The sequence below is a fragment of the Lingula anatina genome, chromosome 9 (genome assembly GCF_051362555.1).
Source record: "Lingula anatina isolate TDL-2025a chromosome 9, LinAna3.0, whole genome shotgun sequence".
NCBI lineage: Eukaryota > Metazoa > Brachiopoda > Lingulata > Lingulida > Lingulidae > Lingula > Lingula anatina.
Window position 1 is genome coordinate 6202054 of NC_141775.1, and position 19704 is coordinate 6221757.

General features: G+C 37.6%; 3 protein-coding genes across 8 annotated transcripts in view; 2 read left to right on the top strand and 1 right to left on the bottom strand.

Moving 5' to 3' along the window:
* LOC106173383 (D-glucuronyl C5-epimerase B-like) lies at nt 1–6325 on the top strand. 2 transcript variants are annotated; one of them, XM_013554499.2, is made up of 6 exons: nt 1–178; nt 735–1002; nt 1425–1680; nt 1907–2081; nt 2430–2666; nt 3675–6325. In XM_013554499.2, the coding sequence occupies exons 2-6, from the start codon at nt 827–829 to the stop codon at nt 4700–4702; spliced, it is 1872 nt and encodes a 623-aa protein (XP_013409953.2). In that variant the 5' UTR covers nt 1–178; nt 735–826; the 3' UTR covers nt 4703–6325. The 2 variants fall into 2 exon arrangements, with proteins under 2 accessions (XP_013409953.2, XP_013409954.2); XM_013554500.2 differs by lacking the exon at nt 1–178 and adding an exon at nt 209–323.
* Nucleotides 5792–13441, bottom strand: LOC106173374 (caspase-2). Of its 3 annotated transcripts, none has more exons than XM_024076924.2 (10): nt 13273–13441; nt 12370–12512; nt 11701–11846; nt 10456–10958; nt 10023–10105; nt 9502–9675; nt 8935–9154; nt 8368–8580; nt 7712–7821; nt 5792–7287 (listed from the first exon to the last, which is right to left on the bottom strand). In XM_024076924.2, exons 2-10 carry the CDS (start codon nt 12499–12501, stop codon nt 7180–7182), a joined length of 1689 nt encoding a protein of 562 aa, XP_023932692.2. In that variant the 5' UTR covers nt 12502–12512; nt 13273–13441; the 3' UTR covers nt 5792–7179. The 3 variants fall into 3 exon arrangements, with proteins under 3 accessions (XP_023932692.2, XP_086851391.1, XP_086851390.1); XM_086995265.1 differs by lacking the exon at nt 13273–13441 and adding an exon at nt 13047–13237; XM_086995264.1 differs by lacking the exon at nt 13273–13441 and adding an exon at nt 12642–12679.
* Nucleotides 13389–19704, top strand: part of LOC106173384 (tRNA pseudouridine(38/39) synthase) — an 11350-nt gene continuing 5034 nt past the window's right edge. The window contains exons 1-8 of one of the 3 annotated variants that reach the window (XM_013554501.3): nt 13389–13535; nt 15124–15251; nt 15560–15700; nt 15853–15913; nt 16224–16308; nt 16589–16694; nt 17285–17345; nt 17809–17942. In XM_013554501.3, coding sequence (XP_013409955.2) covers nt 13389–13535; nt 15124–15251; nt 15560–15700; nt 15853–15913; nt 16224–16308; nt 16589–16694; nt 17285–17345; nt 17809–17942 — 863 coding nt within the window. Of the gene's footprint in view, nt 13536–14106; nt 14188–14749; nt 14858–15123; nt 15252–15559; nt 15701–15852; nt 15914–16223; nt 16309–16588; nt 16695–17284; nt 17346–17808; nt 17943–19704 lie in introns of those variants that run through there. The other 2 variants (XM_086995268.1, XM_013554502.3) reach the window with 2 other exon arrangements.

Below are 19704 nucleotides of genomic sequence, written 5' to 3' on the forward strand. Positions count from 1 at the left end.
ATTTGCCTAAATTCAAGATAGCACAAATAAAAACAGCTTTGAATTATACATTTTTCTTTGCAGTTTCCCACAATGCAGCAGCAAAACACATTTGACCTACTTACGGGCTGTCGAACCAAAAATGAGTGAATGTGACTGGAATGATAACTAAATTGTATTTATTGTTTTTCAGTCGAAAGTAAGTATTTGCTGCTTGTCTTAAACCAAGCGTTTCCTATAGAAGTCCGGGGGAATCTGTGAAAAAGGGATTTGTCGAAGGGTATTGATACTGTAGAGTCGACGTGTTAGATTTCTCACTCAGAGTAAACCGAGTGGAATGATTGGTATGTGTAGGCTTTGGTTTTAAAGAAATTCATTGATATATCAAAATAAAGAAAAAATATAAATACTTTAAATGACTCAAATTGAAGAAGCTACCCATGCTGAGTATTCAAGTCCAGTGGCCATGAAATTCTAACCCGAAAGGTTAAATAAATATTTTAACTTATTAAATTTTATTAAATATTTTTCATTTATTTTTGTTACCAAGCTGCTAAGGCGTATTTTAAGCTGCAGGTCCCAGGCAGGTTTATCTGAAACTAATGGTTAATTACAGCATTCAAAATACCTGTAGATTGACTCTGCTCTGTTCAGAGGGGAAAACAACAGAATGCAAAATAAACTGAAAAGCTGGGGAAACAAAGACACCAGGAATTTTTGGAAAAAAATAATTAAATCGATGTCTTTCATTTCAGATTTACTCTTAAACAAGAGGACAAACAGAAAACAACAGACAATGTGAGGACCATAAGAGACTTCTAGTGTAAACCGAGAGAGCCAGGAAGAGATGTCAGATGCCATGCGCCTTTCAAGTTTGAATCGTTTCCGGCATCCTGCTATCAGGTTTGCGTTGCCAGTGTTGTCTATAGTGGCTCTCCTGGTCTCTTTTCACATGTGCTGGAATAAGTGTAGTGACAGGATTGTCCACAGCCCGACTGGGCATCAGGATGATAACTTTTATAGGTGAGAACCATAAACAACATGACGTAATTTCTGTTAAATTTTTCATGGTTTCAAGGACTTCTGTTCACTAATATTCAGCCTCATGATCGCTCTTGTGTCAGCTGTTTGATAAATAATTAGTTCCAAATTTAGCAGTCTTTTATTGGTAATGTGTTAGTAAGCATACAAGTTTTTGCATAATATCCATGTACTATAGAATTTACTGTAGCGAACTGTGCATGTATATCTGTCCAATTATCTATCTTTCCTCTTTCCGCCTCTCACTAAATTCTCAGGGCATCCCCATACAGCTGCAAAGCCATCGTTTGGCCACACCAGAAGATGGGTGACTTTTCTACAGCTTATGGTAACTTTATAGATTCAAAGTCATCCAATCTGCAGCAGTAACCTTTTATAAAAACTTAATCTTATTTTTTTCCCAGGGAAGATAGGCCGATAGGACAAGATGAAATATATGAAGAGAACTCTGAGCATCTCAACTCAAATGACCTTGGCAAAGGTCAAGGTCAACATAAATCAAAGCCTGTTGATGAAATGGAGGAGGAGGAGGATGGTGGTAGAAGTCAAAAGATGTACAAGGCAATACAGTGCCACATTAACGAGGATTATAATATTCCTTGCAGAAAGGAGGACAAAGAGGTCTATGTTCCATTTAGTTTCGTGCAGAACTACTTTGAGGTAAGGCTGAGTGAAGTGAGCTAGGCATTGGTTTTGTGTGACTTATTGTGGAGAACGTTCATTGGTCCAGCATCAAAATACCTAGTTTTACGAAAAATCTTGTACAGACATTAAATTTACATTTGCACACTGATCATCATTTTCTACATTCCTTGTCACCTTCAGCAGTACTTTTGCTGTCACTGTTTTACACTAATAAAATTTTGTTTCATATTCTTGATTTCAGATCACTGGCAGTGTTCAGCAACAGGAAGATGGTGGAGAAGTGTTAAACTGGCTTCACAGTTACTCCGAGATAAAACAGCTGCGAGAGAAATACTCAACAAAGGGCGTCTTCATGCACTTTGACCACTATAATGTGGAGGTGCGAGACAGGGTGAAATGTGTCAGTGGAATGGATGGTGAGTGGCCTACTTTTTTCCCTGTCCCCATCCCCTTTTTTTCTGGCTTCTTTGATCTCATTCTTTCTCTCTCCTTTTTTTCTCTCTCTTTCATTCCCCCTTTCTCTCTCTCTCTCTCTCATCCCCACTATCTACCCCTCTCTCATCCCTCTCATTCTCTCTCATTCTTCTCCCTCACTCTCTTCCACTCTCTCTCTCTCTCTCCCATCCCCTCTTTCTTTTTCATCCCTCCCACTCACTCTCCTCTCTCTCTCTCTCTCTCTCTCTCTCTGAAAGTCAGCTCAAACCATTCTCCCTGCCAAGTCCACAGTAATTCAAACACCTGTATATATATATATCTATCTCCAGGTGTCCCAGTGTCCACCCAGTGGGGACCTCAGGGCTACTACTACCCCATACAGATTGCCCAGTTTGGCCTCAGTCACTACTCCAAGTTCCTCATCGACACAGAAAAAGCCAGTGTGACCCAGCGTCTTAAAGACGGGCAGGTTAACCGTGAGCTCTGGGAGGTACCAGGGGGCGCCACTGTCCACAGTGTAGAGGACGATGATAGAGGAGGGCAAGTAGTGGAGTTTAAGAACACTGGTGAGTTTGTGTGTGTGTGTGTGTGTGTGTGTGTGTGTGTGTGTGTGGGGGGGGGGGTGATGTTTATCTTCCTTTATTAATTTGTATATTTGTATCTGATATTTTAATACAGGTGGTCAAGTTATCGAATTTAAGAATGCTGTAGAAGGGGAGGGGTATTCTTTTATAATTTATTTACACATATTCTAAATATTTGAGAACTTGACAATGTTTGTTATATTTTAATAATGGTGGCCAATTTGCACCCTGAGCTTCAGAGCTAACTTGACACTAACCTATTCACTGTAGCCTATCTTCATCGTGTCAAGTAACCTCTGACCAGATTCGATTGCCTCCGCCGCCCGCCAATCAAATATAAAAGCCCGCACTCAATGACTCATTAAACGATCTAGCCAATGAACGCGAACGAGTCAAAGCGCGCTTTGTTCAAATCCGGACCAATCAAAGATAAGGCTGAATATCAGGGTCTTGCCGTAACCTGTGGGCAGCACGCAAATAACATCGTCTCTCAGTAGATAATGATGCAGGGCCTCAAACTGCTAGACCCTATGGTTTCAATTCCGATTTACTCATATTTTGCAAAGAATCAAGAGATAACTTAACACATTCTTTTTCGTAGTCACTCGCCTTGCTTTCTTTGTGTACGGTAATACACTCGGAACTACTCGGATGTCTCCGCACTCGACAATAACTTTGTTGTTAGTATGGAGCTTGCGGAATCAGCCGAGGATTGCCGATTGACGGTCAACCAATCAGCGTTTTCACCAAACTTTGGTGAAAAATTTTGAAACATGGATTTGATTGGCTTATATAAACTAGGTCAAACTATTTTCGTCAGAGGTTACTTGACACGATGAAGATAGGCTACAGCGAAGAGGTTAGTGTCAAGTTAGCTCTGAAGCTCAGGGTGCCAATTTGTGGTATTAAAGAACACAAAATGTTTGAATTCTAGCTATTTCAGTGTCATGTTTTCTATCGACTATGAAGCTTATTCATCTTTGTTTTCAGAGTCCTTTTCAAAGCCAGGGATTTTCTTTTCACTAGATGAGACAGCAGACTTTGTGTTAACCTTTGACCTTAAGTTTGAGCACAATGGCAGCCTGACAGTTGAAGTGATGACAAAAGGCAGATCCAAGCAGAAACTGTTCCTAACATACACGTGTAGTAACGTATTCATAGCTGCCTCTGGGAATAACATTTACCATGGAATAGGTGCAGATAAATGTAGAACGTGGCGCACATTCACACGTGATATTGTCACTGATGTCCAAAAAGGTGCTAAAATATTATGGAAGAAGAAGTATACTAAAAAACACATTTCGAGCATAGTGGGGCTCCACCTCCGTGGGCATGGGTGGATCGATAACATCTCAACCTCCAGCTCGGCTCACATGGCCCAGTTTTTTGCCGCCGCTGATTGGATGCTGAAGGCCCAGGACGAGGAAGGGGGCTGGCCAATCATGGTGACTCGGAGAATCGCAGACGGAACAGTAGAGCTTCCGCCTGGATGGTACTCTGCCATGGCCCAGGGTCACGCTATGTCCACGCTTACACGTGCCTTTCTACGCTCTAAAGATCAGAAATACCTGGATGCTGCAATACGAGGGTTAAAACCCTTTGACGTGAAGAGTAAAGATCATGGGGTTTTAGCAATATTTATGGACAAATATGCATGGTATGAAGAATACCCAACTGCGCCCAGTTTATTTGTTCTCAATGGTTTTATTTACTCCCTCTTGGGGCTTTATGATCTGAAGTCAGTGGCGCCGGAGAACTCTGACGTCCAGCGCCTTTATTCTCAGGGTTTGACCTCTCTCAAGGCCATGCTGCCGCTTTATGACACTGGGTCTGGGACAACGTACGATTTACGTCATGTCACGATGAGCAGGCCCCCAAACAGGGCGCGATGGGACTATCACACCACACACATAACACAGTTGCTAGTTCTGGCTTCCATTGAGGATGATCCTATTTTTGCCACGATGGCCAAACGGTGGACTGAGTACACAAAAGGAAAAAGATCTCCGCATAATTGAAAAATTCCATGTCAGCACAATGTATGGTGATGGCTTGAACTTTTCAATGGGGAAAATTGTGAATTTTACAGATAATGTTATTTTTTGAAGTCATCAGTTCTTAAAATTAGAACATTTTAATTGAGTGGTAGCAACAAAATTGAAAAGCAAGCTACCCTGTAGTTCTGTTCTATGCTGAAAAAGCACCACAAATGATAATGCAGAAATTTAATTTTTATGATTCCAATGTTATGTATCTGAAGGATTTAATTTGATGATTTTTGCCCATTGAAAAGATCCAAGTCATTGCTGTATCAATGTTAATATGAGAAACAGTAGCACTTTACACTAAAGGTCAAATGTGTGTTTGGAGATGCACATAATTTTTCCAGTATATTTTACATTATTTGTCCAGCAATCTTTATGGAGTACTGAACATAAAATTGATAATAAATTTTGAAAATCTCTGACACTGAACTATAAGAGGGTAAATGTACTATAAGAGAGATGTTTGAAATTCTCAGTATTCAGAGAAACAAAGCAGAGTTAATTGTGGTACATATAATCATTAGTCTTCCACAGTGGGAATTGGGCATATTTTTTGTTTCTTTAATAGGAAATTTAGCTATCTATTTATGGCCCCATTCAGAATAGGGGACTAACTAGTCCAATGGTCAAATATGGCGACCCACTACAAAGCTTTCCATCTAATCCGCTAATAGACACTGAATAGATATCCCGTGGGTAAGTATTCAAGTGGGTCGGCCATATTTTACCCTCAGACTAGTTGGTCCCCTATTGTGAATGGGGCCTATCGGTCTTTCAACCACTATTCCAGCAAAAAAAGTAAAAGCTGCGCCATGCTTATTTTTATGTGAAGTATCCAGTTCTGCAAGGAAGCACAGCATAGAACACAGCAGCCTTTGTATTTTGCTAGAACCTGGTTGCACTTCTTGTGAACCTTAAATGTGAAATAGAAGAGATGATTTCTTTACAGCACCTCTCTAATCATCTCCTCTATGAAACTGCAATCTGTATCATATGTACGATTTTATCAGTTTATACATGGTGCTCAATTTGTAACCTGACGTGGTGTGAAAAATGCATATATTTATGTACAAGCTTTATTTAATGTGTACTTTACATTTTTATCATACAGAGTAAAGTTTAAACTGCAAATGAGTAAGCACAAGTATTCCAATTCTATCATCTACGGCAATGTCTCATCATACGTTATTAACATATAGATTTTATAAATGTATGAAATGCCACTGGCATCAATTACAACACAGAGTTAATTCATACTTTATGAAGAGCTCATCACAAGAACATGACAAATTATCAGTTGTGGAACCACAAATCTGCTGATATTTCATTAATCATGAAGAATTCCAGACTCATTAGTAAGCCTCTCAAAGTATCTTGACACTGCATTAAACATTCTTATCTGCATGCAGCAGGGTCAAAACAGAAGAAACCACAGAAAATAATAAAATAAGCCAAAGCAACCATAAGTCATATTTAACCCAATGTAGACCTGTCCTGCATGAGAAAAGGGTGTTTTTGCTACACAGAATTGTATAGTATTATATGTCAACAAAGCGATCTATGTCTAGACAAAATAATATCAGAGCTGAAGAATGACACTTGTCTTGATTTTTTTCATACTAACATGACAGCAAATTCACAAATGTGTAATGATAAAAATGTTCAAAAGCCTCCTGTTGTTATAATCTCTCAGTATAACAGCCACAGGATTACAAACTGGTTGTCACATTAAACAAGGCATAATCTCTCTTACCCGGTGTGTGTAATGTCCTCAGCAATGTTTCCATCATGATTGATTAAAAATGATCTAATTTGCACTCTTTTCTTCGTAATACATTAATAGAAAATATCAGGTTTTGAAAAAACCAAAAGGTCATTGTAATCTTTGCTGTGCAATGTACAACGGAAAGCTTCTATGCTGAATATATAATTACTCATGTCAAAGTAATGAACTAATGTGGTTAGAATTTTTTTTAAAGAGAACTAACTTTTTTGAGAAGGGGAGGGGGGGATATTCTACAAGTAAGTGAACCTTGGAGTTGCAACAGTGATGCACAGATATTGTGTGATATTTGCAAAATTTTGTCGTACCCCATTACTTTCTTTGCTTTATTCTATAGTAGCCTCCAACATGGAAAGAAATCGACAGTAATATAAAATGATTATGCAAATATTACACATATTGTACGTGTGACAGTCTAACTGTCATTCCTCAGAGGCAAGGCTCAACAACAAGTTTTATCACCACATGTCCTTTGGACAGGTGGTCATAAAATTTAAATTTAACCTGTCTGAACTGAAATTTTACCTGTCCCAGACAGGCGCCAGTGTTGAGCCCTGAAAGGTTCAATTTTTGTGGAATGACCCTTCTTTTTTATGGTGTATATATTTCAATGGACAAAAGTTGCACAGCAATCCCTCGCGATTCGTTGAGAAAGTATGTGAGAAAATCACATCCTCGGGTAAAAGAACCATTTCTTCCTCAGTGTGGTGACTGGAGCCGGCATCTGTTTCTTGTTACATGCAGATTCATAGGCTGTCGCAACTTTGTTATTAACCTGGAATCACAGATAAAAGTGGATCTTTAAAAAACTGGAAAATGTAAGTGTAGAAGGCATACAGCTTTTTAAAAAAATACGTGAATTATGTGAATGATCCAAGGGGCATAAATGCAACACCCGTATATCTGAATTTTATGGAGAAATCCGTAAGACTTACCTATGTATTAAATAAAAATATGTAACCTAAAATTTATGATTGCAATAGTAATTTAATAAGTAACCACTTGAGTCACCTTCTTACAAATTTCAGGCATTCCAACTTTTCAAAAGAAAAACAAAGAATCACCTTTTCGAAGTTGCAAGCCTCAGGCCTCTACCCCCAACCTTTCAATCTTTCAAAAAAAAAACTTTTTTGATATTGCTTGCTTCAGGCCTGTAACCCCTCCTCATCCCTCTTTCCCCAAGATCAAAGTGTACTCACTACTGTCATCATGGAGAGGAGGTCCTCTTTGTGGGCATACTTGTACAACACCGTACATAATTCCTGGATGAACCAACTCCCGCGCTCAGAGTTCCTCCATGACACAAAGCCTGTGGAGAAAATTAAAACAACTGCTGAAGCAAAAATCAACTAATATGCACATGAAATGAAACAAATCTCTTATAAAATATTCATAATATTTTTTTTCTTTTAAACTTAAAATCATGTTTCACTCAGAAAATATGGACAAATTTACTTGAGAAATCAAACTAATCATAGATTACAAAGGAAGAATTTTCAAAAGTGCCAGATGTTGACATAAAATCTTTAAGGTTAATTGGAAAGAATTAAATATCCCTTGAAAATGTTTAAATGAAAACATTACTTTACAGTAATCAATTAGACTGACTTAAACGTCACATTTTTAGTCAATTCAAAGCTATGTTTGTATAAAAATTCTCTACATTCACAATTTTCCATGTGCATAAGCCCAACCAAAATTCTATACAAAATTATAAGTTCACATGTCTGCTTCACCCTAAATTTTTATCTCAGTTAAAGTATTCATTCATCTAGAACTGTACCTGTGCTAATATAAACACATTGTCTAAATTCATATTTTATAATATACATCAGCAAATCCAGAATTTCTCTACCTGGCACTGTGGCATAGGCCACCAACATGTCTGCTCCTTCTGGAAGCTTATGTCTCAAATTCTCGGTATCTCGGAGATGCATTTCCTGCAGTTGCTCTAACATCGAGGGGCCAACTACATTCAGGCTGGTTCGAGTGGCTGGAACAGGCCCAGCATCTCTACCAGAGGGCGCTGTTTCTCCATCCGTTGTTTCAAACCCACGGTTGAAATTTTCTGAATATGTCAAATTGTTGAAAATCAATACTGGTGTAAGTATGTAAATCAAGCTACATGTACAGCTGTTTTTGAAAATATATTGCATTTTTTTAATGGAAAAATATGAGCATGAATAAAATGATTGTTGTCCATCTGGTGATAATGGCAAAAAAATTAAACTTATTTTGGTCAAATCAGACCTGATGAAGATATTACAAGTCATATCCAATTATGGCCATGGATAATACTTACTGCTGTACTTCTCAAAACAGATATCAATACAATAACTACTGATAAACATAAAATACCCCCAGAGTCAGTGGCACCATCTCTCTCTCTCTCATACTAGAATGGTTGACAAAGTATACTTACTTCCTCTACAGGCCTGTATCACAAACAACTTTGGTTTGCCTCTAAGGGCAGGGCAGTGGGCTCCATCAAAAAATTTTATCAGTTTGTCAATTTCCACCGGTACACAGTCAGTGCCATATATAACGTTTTCCGATCCGTGACTGAGGAGAACCACTATGGTGGAATCTACATGTCTGTGACTGTCTCTTATAGAAAATCCTCTGATGGCATTTTCCATTTCCTGAAGCACCAGGTTAATAGTATGCAATAAGAAAAATATGATGAAAATTGATAAAAATTATTTGATGACAATTGGGTGGGCTGTCCTGTTTGCTGAATTTGTTGAGAAAATTGTAATAGTCATTTTTTTTTAAAACTGTGGCATTTCTTACACACCTTTGGAATATTACATTTTTGCTATTTGCAAACATTTTTAAAATTACATTTAGAAATTCATATTAGTTAAAATCTGAGGTGAATATCTCTACAAATGCATAAATTATCATCTGTTCAACTTAAAAACACAAATTGAAATACAAAAAATATTGAATAAATAAAAAAATATATCACTGATAAAAAATTCCATACCCTTCCTTTCATATTGTCAAACACAGTGACATCGTAATTTAAGGCTTTAAACACATTCTGCAGGTTGTCCCTGTCTACATCAGTCCCCAGTCGCTCCGTGAGCTGCGACCCATGAAAGTACCTGTTGTTGATAATCAGGGCGTAGCCTCGTGGTTTTGATGTCATTTTATATATCTGAATAAAAATGATTGAGATAGCTTTTCACTATTTTCTATGAAGGACTGACCCTAAAAGGAACTACTCCTGTTTACATTATATGAAATTGAGTAGCTACAACAGTTAAAAGTATTGTAAGGGAAACAGTAATCTGACATAATGTGCTTCTGCTACTGACATTTTGGCATAAAACGTCATGGGTTGATTCAATATGTGATTGGCTGTTTTTCCCACATAAGTAATTGCAAATTAAGGAGAGAAAGAAAAACAAAACAAACAATATATTCTTTTAGTGCTCATTGCTAAAAGCAGTCAGATTAACAAGTTCAAATATTATAAATTAAAGTTAAATGTTTTTTACTTACAAACTCATCTTCTGGGTCATTTACGGGGAGTACTTCATTCTGTTGTAACTGGCCAGTAAACCTCTGCCTGGTCTGTGGTAAATCTAACAAAAAATAAAAAAAAAATATTTAAAAAAATAATAAAAACTCAAAAATTACACATACTGTGCTATTTAATAATAAGTTTTAACTTAAAATGAAGAAATATGGGAAGAGGTGTCATAAAATTATGAATAACAATTGATATAATTAAAATAAAATAATATACAGCATAATAATTTTTTTTTCATAATTCAAACCCAATCAAATATAGATAATAATATTCAGTTCAAGAGGTCAAGACTTCATCATCATCTACCTACATCACAGAGCAAAGCTATTTCTTACATCTTGGCAAAAAAAAAAAAAAAAAACAAACTTATTTTAAAAACCCTTTTGCAGAACAATAGCTTACTTTTCAAATCAACAACCTGTGCGGACTGTCCTGGAATAATGCCTCCTGGTGGCGCTGCAGCTGCCATGTTGACTGATCCCGAATAATAGGATGAGCCAGCATGATAGTGGTTCTGTGAACCTTCATTTTCGTCTACCACCATTTTTTCTTCTGAGTTCTGGCAAGACTGAGATTGACCTGGCTCCTGTTTCACACCTTGCATTAAACCACCTCCAGCGGGAAAAGTGTTGCTCTCATCTTCAGGCTGTGCCACGGGTCCACCGCCATGACTTATGATATGTGGAACGTTTTGTTGCCCAGGCTGAGAAGCATTATTTGGATGTGGCTGAAAAGGGGAATTCTGAGGGGGCTGGAAAGGGCCATTATGAGGGGGCTGGAAAGGGGCATTCGTAGGGGGCTGGAAAGTGGCACTTTGTGGTGGCATGTTTCTGTAGTTTCTGTAAGTGGGGGCTGTATATGGACGCCCGTATCCATAATTAGTCTGTGGGGCATTTTGCTGTAACCTGGAAACAGTGAAAAAAGCAAATGAAGAAGAACCTGTATGAGATAAATATTAACACTCCTTTGTGAAAAGTCTTTAATCATTAAAGAAACATCAAGCTAAATAAATTTATGACAAGGTTACTGGTTAAAATATAATCATCAAGTACATGCTAGTATTCAAACAGAAACATTTAAATCAAGTGATAAATTTGAGTCCCCAAGAAATATAAAAACTTTGGTAGTAAGGGAAAGGAAACTTTACATATGTGTATGTGATGTAATTTTTTTATAAAAGGAACTGTACAATACTATCTATGTTTGGTGTAAAATTATTGTTCAACTGAGTTGAAATGCTTCACTACTACTTATATTACTGGGTATTTCAAAGACGTCAACAAGACTACATTCGTGTAGCAGGGAAAATAGGGCTGTTTTTTATTGACCAAGGCACATTTGTGGTTCGGGATGATGGCCAGGGCCAGGGTAAGAGGGGGAGATGAAAAATGAAATAATGCAGTTTGATGGGTGTGTGCATGAGTTTTACAGAGTTAAGTACAGTGTTGTTGTAGGTTTAATTCTTAGTGTAACTTAATAACTGCCCATGACAAAAGCCATTTACAAGCCATCTCTCAATGTGAAAGTGATTCATTGTCATCTACTTGCTGGCTCTCAATATGAAAGTGACCCTTGGTTTTTAACCCAGTATCTCTCATTGTAAACAAATAAATATAAGACCACTGAAGTCACTATACTGTCACTTACTGTGTCACCGTATCCTGTATGGCATCTGCCAAGTGTTTCTGTCCGCTATGTACCAGACACTGCACAAACAGCGGAAATGCCTCAGGCCCTCTGCGGGGCAAGTCTGACAGCAACTGCTGCACTTTCTGGAGGCGTGTGCGGTGAGACTGGAATTGACAACCAATTATTAGGGACCATTCCCAATGAAACTTTGAGTTTATGTTGATCGAACCAACTCTGGAGAGACTTTCCCTAAGTGCAATCAGGTTAACAGATAAACACACCCACTCCTATCATGGAGTAGAATACAGAAAAACTGGTGAGTATACGAATATGTTGGTAACAAGAGGAGGTGTGTTTATCTGTTGCACTGATTGCATTCAGCAAGAGATTCCACAGAGTTGGATTGATCTACCAGTACTAGTATGTTGATTCATGGTGTCTATGGGAATAGGCCCTAAAAGTAAGAGAACCTTGGGATCCCTATAGGGCAGATCTTTTAAGAAATTATATACTTTCTGAAACTAAATATGATGAATACAAAACTGATGGTTATTTTCTTTCTTTCTTCTTTTTTTTTTTTCACAGAAGATTAGTGCAATATATTACCGCCTTTTTTCACACAAAAAAATCTTTCTCACAACTTCTTTCAAGTGATAAAGCAGTGTGTGTGTGTGTGTGTGAACTTACCGCGACACAATCTATCATGTGATCAGTAAACAGCCCACAATCTACCAAATGTGGCAGTATTTCATCAACTAATAGATCATTGGTCAACTTCACACGGTTTTTACGTAGCGCTTCTTTTTGTAAGGGATCCATTGCATGACGAGCTGAAATATGAAGTATCTCAATGCTGTTAGGAATTAAATCTCAATGTCAAATGTAGTATGATTTAAAGATATACATTTGTATATCTTTAAATGTATGATATAAAGATATACAAATGTGAAAATACACACAGCTCCATCCCTGCATCTTGACTCTGCCACACCAATATGTCTCCCATGCCATTACTTTTCTGCTATATAAAAAAAAAAAAAAATTGACAGTTTTGTCAGTTACAAGCTAACTGCAAGAAATTATGACTTAAAAAAGTATCAGTAAAATTCACAATTTTCCCCACTGAAAAGATTGAGTATTTTAATACTGTTAAAACAGTACAACTACATAAAATGAAACAAAATGATATGACATTCTCTCCCCCAAACTGCTGTTTAGAATATGATTAATTTCTTAGTGCAGCACTGCGTAGTATCCTTGAATCTTGATCTGCGTAGTATCAAAGATTTATGCGTACCGTTAATTTTCAAAGTCAAAGATGTTACATTATACTAGTACCAGTAACTGAATATATCTCACGTTACCTGTTCTGGTGAGTCTTTGATGAAATGCTGGCATTTCTTCTACTGACCTTCACAAGTTACATGACGATCAAATACCTTTCGTGATTGAGCATTGCAAATTTTCTGACGACAAATTTAGGTGGGCCACCGGTAACAACTGAAAGGTGGAAATTTTAGGGGAATCCCCTACAAAGATGTCGTCTTGTTTCCGTGGTTAGGTCATGTGACTTAACTTATTTAAACTTACCTCAGCCCCTTCACTCTCGTTTTAATAAAATGGCCCCATTTCAGAGACTCTCAACACTTTTATTCGCCCGAGTGACCCTATCGGGTTGAAAATATATCTGTATCGTACTTCCCTGGATGTTTTTCGCTTCGTCTCTCGAGAAAAGATGGCTAAATGAGTTCCGATACTGTATCGGCTACAATTATTTTGCCCATTTCACACGCTGTTTCCACGTGAAAATAATGGACGATCAAAATAAAACTTTAGAGGCAAAATCGAAAGAGGTAGGGGGCAAATATAAATCAAATTGAGATGTGTAATAGCCAGGGATATTGCGACTAAAAGTCTTTGATTCTGGAGGTGCAAGTTCCTGGATTTTGGTTCTGTAGAATGTTAAATTGTAGTGAAAGTAGGCAAAACCGTGTAGACAGGCTGTCAGGAACTTGCCTCAGTTTTCGGCCTTACAAGCTCACGGTACCCTTACCAGCAGTAAGCAGTAAGGGTACCTTGAGCTTGTAAGGCCGAAAACTGAGGCAAGTCAGGAACCACAGTATAGAAAAAAGTGTAATTAGTACTTTTAAAACTTTCATACATGTTGTTGTATTAACTCAATCAGAGGAAGTCATTGTTTAAAATTCATACATTAAGCCATGTTGTATAAATAGCTTAAGGTAATACTTCACACCTTGCAGGTCAAATTTTAATGTCCTTTGTTTTGAAGCCAGTAATCTGATAGAGCTTGATTACAGGGAGTTCTTAACGGTGACCACCATGTGGACATGGACTTGTGTATGAAGTAACCAATCAGTTTTTAAGTTATGTGATGGACAATTTAACTTATAAAGTTTAGCATAAAAACCTGTAAACTTAAATCTAGAGAGGAGGAGTAAGATGTGGAATAGAGACTGGATAGAAGAGATAGGGGAGGAGAGAGAGGTCATGCTTGTACCATGTAACTTTTAGTGTAGTAATTTAAGGGGCCCGCACACGATGAGCATTTGGCGTGCGCCACTTGCGCTGAGCCATTTTCTCATTGTGTGCGGGGCTATTTTGGTGAGATTTTTGCCTCGCGCGCGGCTGAGCAAAATATCTCACGTGTTTGATATTTTTGGTCTCTTGAGGCAAATGTCTCAGCGTGTTCGGGGTGCAAGCGCCGATTGCTCACGCCATTTTAACAATGCGCATGTGCCAGTAGCCGGAAACAAACCAAAATGGCAGCCTCCAGCGAAGTAAACAAAAGTGTACACAGTTATAGTTAGTCTGATTGATTATCGTGGTTACCATTTGCCATTACTTTCAGAAAAAAAATAAATATGTAATGTTTCCTTAATCACATGATCCCACAGTTCACGGTGCGTCCGATAGGGGCAGGCCGGGAGGCATCTCTGCTGAGCAAAGAGCGCATCGTTTGCGGGGAGCTGAGGAGCGCGAGCATCTGGCGCAGCGCAAGTGGCGCGCGCCGAATGCTCACCATGTGCGGGCCCCTTAAAATATATTCTGTTGAAGTTACAACATGGAGTCGTTTCATTCCATTCTGTGTGCAGAATTTAAGACATGGAACCTGGGAATCTATGTTGCAGTATTACAGATAGCGTTATCCAAAGATGTAAGCCCATTGAGTCCAAACCCCTAGGGTTATATCATAAAAAGTTATTTACTGTAATGTGGGGGCCCCGGGATGGTCTTAAGGGGGTTCCGCACAAGGCATCTCCTCATATAAATTAACTTAATTACTACTACTACTACTCGTGAGAATGAATGAAAATCAGCCACAGCATGTTGCATCACTGCGGATTTTTATTTATTTATTTATTTATTTATTTATTTATTTATTTATTCACTAATTTTCATCATTTTAAATATTTTATTCAGGAGTTAGTTTCGCAGATTCAACAACTGCAAGCCCATGTGACGCAGCTGAAGAACATCATTGCCAGGGACCGCGCTGAGGGGAAAGCCAAGGAGAGGAGGAAGCAACAGAGACCATTTGACTTCACAAAGTATGTGCTTTTAAAGGCCCGCAGTCAGAGCCTCAGTTTTAAGCCTTTTGAGCTATGTAGGTAGGGTGTCCCTAAATTGCGCAATACTGTGCAGCACAGTGCAATTTAGGGACATCGCAAAACACTTGAAAAAACAAGCTCAGTTGCAAATTAACATGGGAAAAGGTCATTTCAAACAAAATAGCATGATAGAAAAATAATTAATATTGTTGGTACAAGCAGCACAAATAGTTATTCCCTTCTAGTTGTTACCCAGATTCAGCACATTATTGAACATTGAGTCCATTTGATGTTCAATTTCTTTCCAGGTACAACACTAGGCATGTGGCACTGAAGATCGCCTATCTTGGCTGGGACTATCATGGGTTTGCTGTACAGGAAGACACAGACAAGACAATAGAGGCAGCACTGTTTGATGCCCTCATCAAGACAAGACTAATTGAATCTAGGTGAGATGAAAGTATATAGTATAAATATTTCACTCCTCAGTGTGATACAATAGTTTGCATATTAGTTTTAAAAGGATAATGGTAATAAGTAAATAACACTGAGGAGCGATGCAGTTTTCTGTGGTGTTTAAACAGTTATAATGGCATTTCAGGGCCACCTCTTGTTATCACAGATGTGGGAGAACAGACAAGGGTGTCAGTGCTCTGGGACAGGTGAGGATAGTATGTTATTGTATGATGTGACCTTTTCAGAACCACTCATTACTCATGCCACTTTGGTAGAACTAAAGGAGGGGAGGTTGGGGAATGGATTTTTGTGTGGGAGGGGGTAAGGATTTTTTGAGGGGGTTACAAGATTTTCTGGGGGGGTTGAAATGGCATATGTATAAGGATCATGCCTTTATGGTCATAGTAATTTTTCCCTCTGAAACAATTTTCCCATTATAATTATTTTCATGTCATCTTCAAAACAGAAAGAGTGAAAAATAAACAGTTGCTGATAATGTTAAATGCTTTGTTACAGGTGATATCAATAGATCTGAGGACAAACTTATTGGAAGGTGTAGGGGTGAAGGTCAGGGAAAATGGAACTGCGCACCTACGGCCAGGTGAAATGTTTTCTGCAATACTTACACTAACTAATGTGTGTTAATGTTTGCTTAGTTTCCAAGTTAAACTTCTACTCTTCTGGTTATTAAAGAATTGTATATAAGAGTACCCCGGGTACTAGTTATCCCAGTATTATAAATTTGGACTGAAATAATTTTTGAAAACTTTTGCTCATTTAATTACATTGCTACTTATGATTTAGCATTTCTGTTTATAGTCTGTATATATTGCCAGCTTTGCTGTAAAGTTCATCTCTGCATTCTATCACACTGTTTGTAGGAGACAAGGTCACTGAGATTCGCTATGTTCATATTCTTAACAAAGTCCTTCCCCTGGAGCTGAGGGTGCTGGCATGGACACCTGTAGATCCCGAGTTCAGTGCAAGGTATGTCACACCTAACGCATTTTCTTGTGCAGCACACCTAACACATTCTTGTCCACACCTTATATACTTTTGTATAGCACACTTTAAATAATTTAACATTCATTATGTGGAAAAGCAACAAATAGGCCATTTCAGGGCCAAAAATATGTTTGAATTCTGCAGGTCTGATATGATATTTTGTAGTATAAATCATAAAAATGGCCAATACACTGTTTTTAGTCACTTTCCTTGGTGTCCTTAGCAACAAAATGCTTTTTTCTAGATATCAGTCTTCAAAGGAAAAAATATGTAATTTAAACTGTGCTTGTATTCATACCTTTAACACTTCATTTTAAAATGATTTGCCAGAAGAAAAATATACATATATATATATATAATTTACAGATATTTTGGTATCAGCTGTACATGAATTTGCTTTAAGGATGCATTAATTTATTAATATATATATATATATATATATATATATATATATATATATATATATATATATATATATATAGTATATAGCTAAGCACTGGCTTAACTTGCTTTGGTTAATCATATTAAACACGTGGAGCTGATCTTTTACTGTGCCCTGTTTATTCAACTAGGTTCAGTTGTTTACAAAGGACGTACAAGTATATGTTTCCTAGAGGAGATGCTGATATCCAGGTGAGGGTCATTGTCTTTGTTAATTTGTATCTGTTGACATATATACAGTGTGATGTTAACTCTGGTCCCACACCATATACAGAAATACAGAGGCCAGCCTATTAAAGTTCAGTGAGTCTGTTCAGTCACTCGCCATAGTAGATTCATAATTCATAGAACCTGGTGGCCTGAAAGGCTTCTAGGGTAAAAAAAGTTTTTCTCTAAAATGTACCTAGAAGTATACATGTTTTATAAATTTTAAGCTTTCAGACTGCTTGTAGAAAAGTAAGATATCTTTTTAAAATGACATCAAAAGATATCAATATTGTGATGAAGTATTTTAAATGGTTAACTGTTCCAAACTCTTTTTTATATTATTTTATATTTTTCTTTCTTTCTTTCTTTCTTTCTTTCTTTCTTTCTTTCTTTCTTTCTTAACCTTATTTCTTTATTTGTATTAACCTTTATTTATTTTAATCATTAGCTAATGAATGAGGCCGCTGGTAAATTGATCGGTGAACATGACTATCGTAACTTGTGTAAAATGGACGTGGGCAATGGCGTGGTGAATTACATCAGGAGAATAATATCTACACAGGTGAAGCCACTTGATAGCAGGTGAGGCAGTTATTATTAATGTTATTGTTACAACAGCAGCAACAAGTTATCTATTCTTTTTTTTCCATACTGTTGCTCATTGTTGTACTGTTAATGGTATTTTATGCTGTTCTAATGTAATTACTGAACATTGCACTGGGATTATTGTACCACCAGCGTTAGCGCTGGCCGTACACATGGTTTCGGTCCTGTCCGGATCGTTCCGCCGGCTCCGCCGGCTCCGTTGGCTCCGCCGGCTCCGCCGGACGGCTACCGTTACCGCTTCTCCTCCTAGACGGTAAGGGCCCCCGTACCCATCTCATGGATTTAGGTCACCTATAATCTCAACTCGTTCCACGTAAAATTTGGGCTTTGTCGGTATTGGGGTCTGGGTGTGGCACTCATTGCAATGCACCCTTGTCTAAAAATGGCAAAATTAAATGCTAATTATCTACCCTACGGAAGGAGTTATGGGAAAAATTTCTATAGACGGCTTTCCAAAAGTCATATGTGTAGATTTCAAATATACCCTTGGATTTGACCTTTGACCTTTACTCCAAGGTCAAATGGGCCAAAATTTTCAAAAAAATGAAATTTTTTACGAAAAAATTTTTTTTTGCCCTGTTATTCAGACACCACACAGACTTAACCAATAATATTATTGGAAGGTGTTACCCTTCAGGTCATCTTTCATCTCCATGAATTTGGGGTCAATCGGTGCATTTTCACGGGAGAAGCGGCCATAAGATACCGAAACTGAAAACTGTCTCTAATTCGGGAACCGTTAATGCTAGAGACCCATTCTTTTTTGCATTTTGTAGAGCATGTAAAGCCCAACACTGGAGGTGGTCTCGGTTTTTTTGTATTCCATACGGTTTTCGAGTTACGCTGTATCAAAAAGTACATATTGGTGGTAAAAGCAAAATGTGCAGTACGGTAATGGATAATAAATTTTGAACTCTGGAAAAATAAAACATAAGGCTTGGCAAAGCAGACAACTTGTGTTCAAAAATGACATTATTTCATCAAATTTGAACTTCTGGAACTTCAGAGCACCTCCTTTTTCAAGAATTTTGACCAAAATGACATTTTCTTTATTTTAATTAATTTTTTCTGTACGAAATTTAAGGCACATTATGGTAACTCCAAAATTATAACATTTAGTCCCTTATATCTCCAAAACTGGCAGAGATAGGACCATAGTTACTATTGAAGTTGAATAGGAAGTCATATACTGGCAATCTTACTATGACCTTGAAAGTGACCTTTGACCTACTTTTCACCATGAACTGAACTTTGCAAATTTTTCTTCCCTTTTATCTCCAAAACTGGCAGAGATAGGTCCATAGTTACTATTGAAGTTGAATAGGAAGTCATATACTGGCAATCTTACTATGACCTTGAAAGTGACCTTTGACCTACTTTTCACCATGAACTGAACTTTGCAAATTTTTCTTCCCTTTTATCTCCAAAACTGGCAGAGATAGGTCCATAGTTACTATTGAACTTGAATAGGAAGTCATATACTGGCAATCTAAATGTGACCTTAAAATTGACCTTTGACCTACTTTACACCATGAACTGAATTTTGCAAATTTTGCTTTCCTTTTATCTCCAAAACTGGCTGAGATAGGTCCGTAGTTACTATTGAACTTGAATAGGAAGTCATATACTGGCAATCTAAATGTGACCTCAAAATTGACCTTTGACCTACTTTACACCATGAACTGAATTTTGCAAATTTTGCTTTCCTTTTATCTCCAAAACTGGCAGAGATAGGTCC

Excerpts from the sequence above, each read along its gene's own strand:
- LOC106173383 (XM_013554499.2), top strand. The coding sequence starts at position 827 with ATGTCAGATGCCATGCGCCTTTCAAGTTTGAATCGTTTCCGGCATCCT. Across the intron at positions 1,681-1,906 it reads TCGTGCAGAACTACTTTGAG|ATCACTGGCAGTGTTCAGCA; the intron begins GTAAGGCTGAGT and ends TCTTGATTTCAG. Across the intron at positions 2,667-3,674 it reads AGTGGAGTTTAAGAACACTG|AGTCCTTTTCAAAGCCAGGG; the intron begins GTGAGTTTGTGT and ends CTTTGTTTTCAG.
- LOC106173374 (XM_086995265.1), bottom strand. The coding sequence starts at position 13,080 with ATGCCAGCATTTCATCAAAGACTCACCAGAACAG. Across the intron at positions 12,513-13,046 it reads TCAAAGACTCACCAGAACAG|CTCGTCATGCAATGGATCCC; the intron begins GTAACGTGAGAT and ends TTCATATTTCAG. Across the intron at positions 8,581-8,934 it reads GATACAGGCCTGTAGAGGAA|AAAATTTCAACCGTGGGTTT; the intron begins GTAAGTATACTT and ends TGACATATTCAG.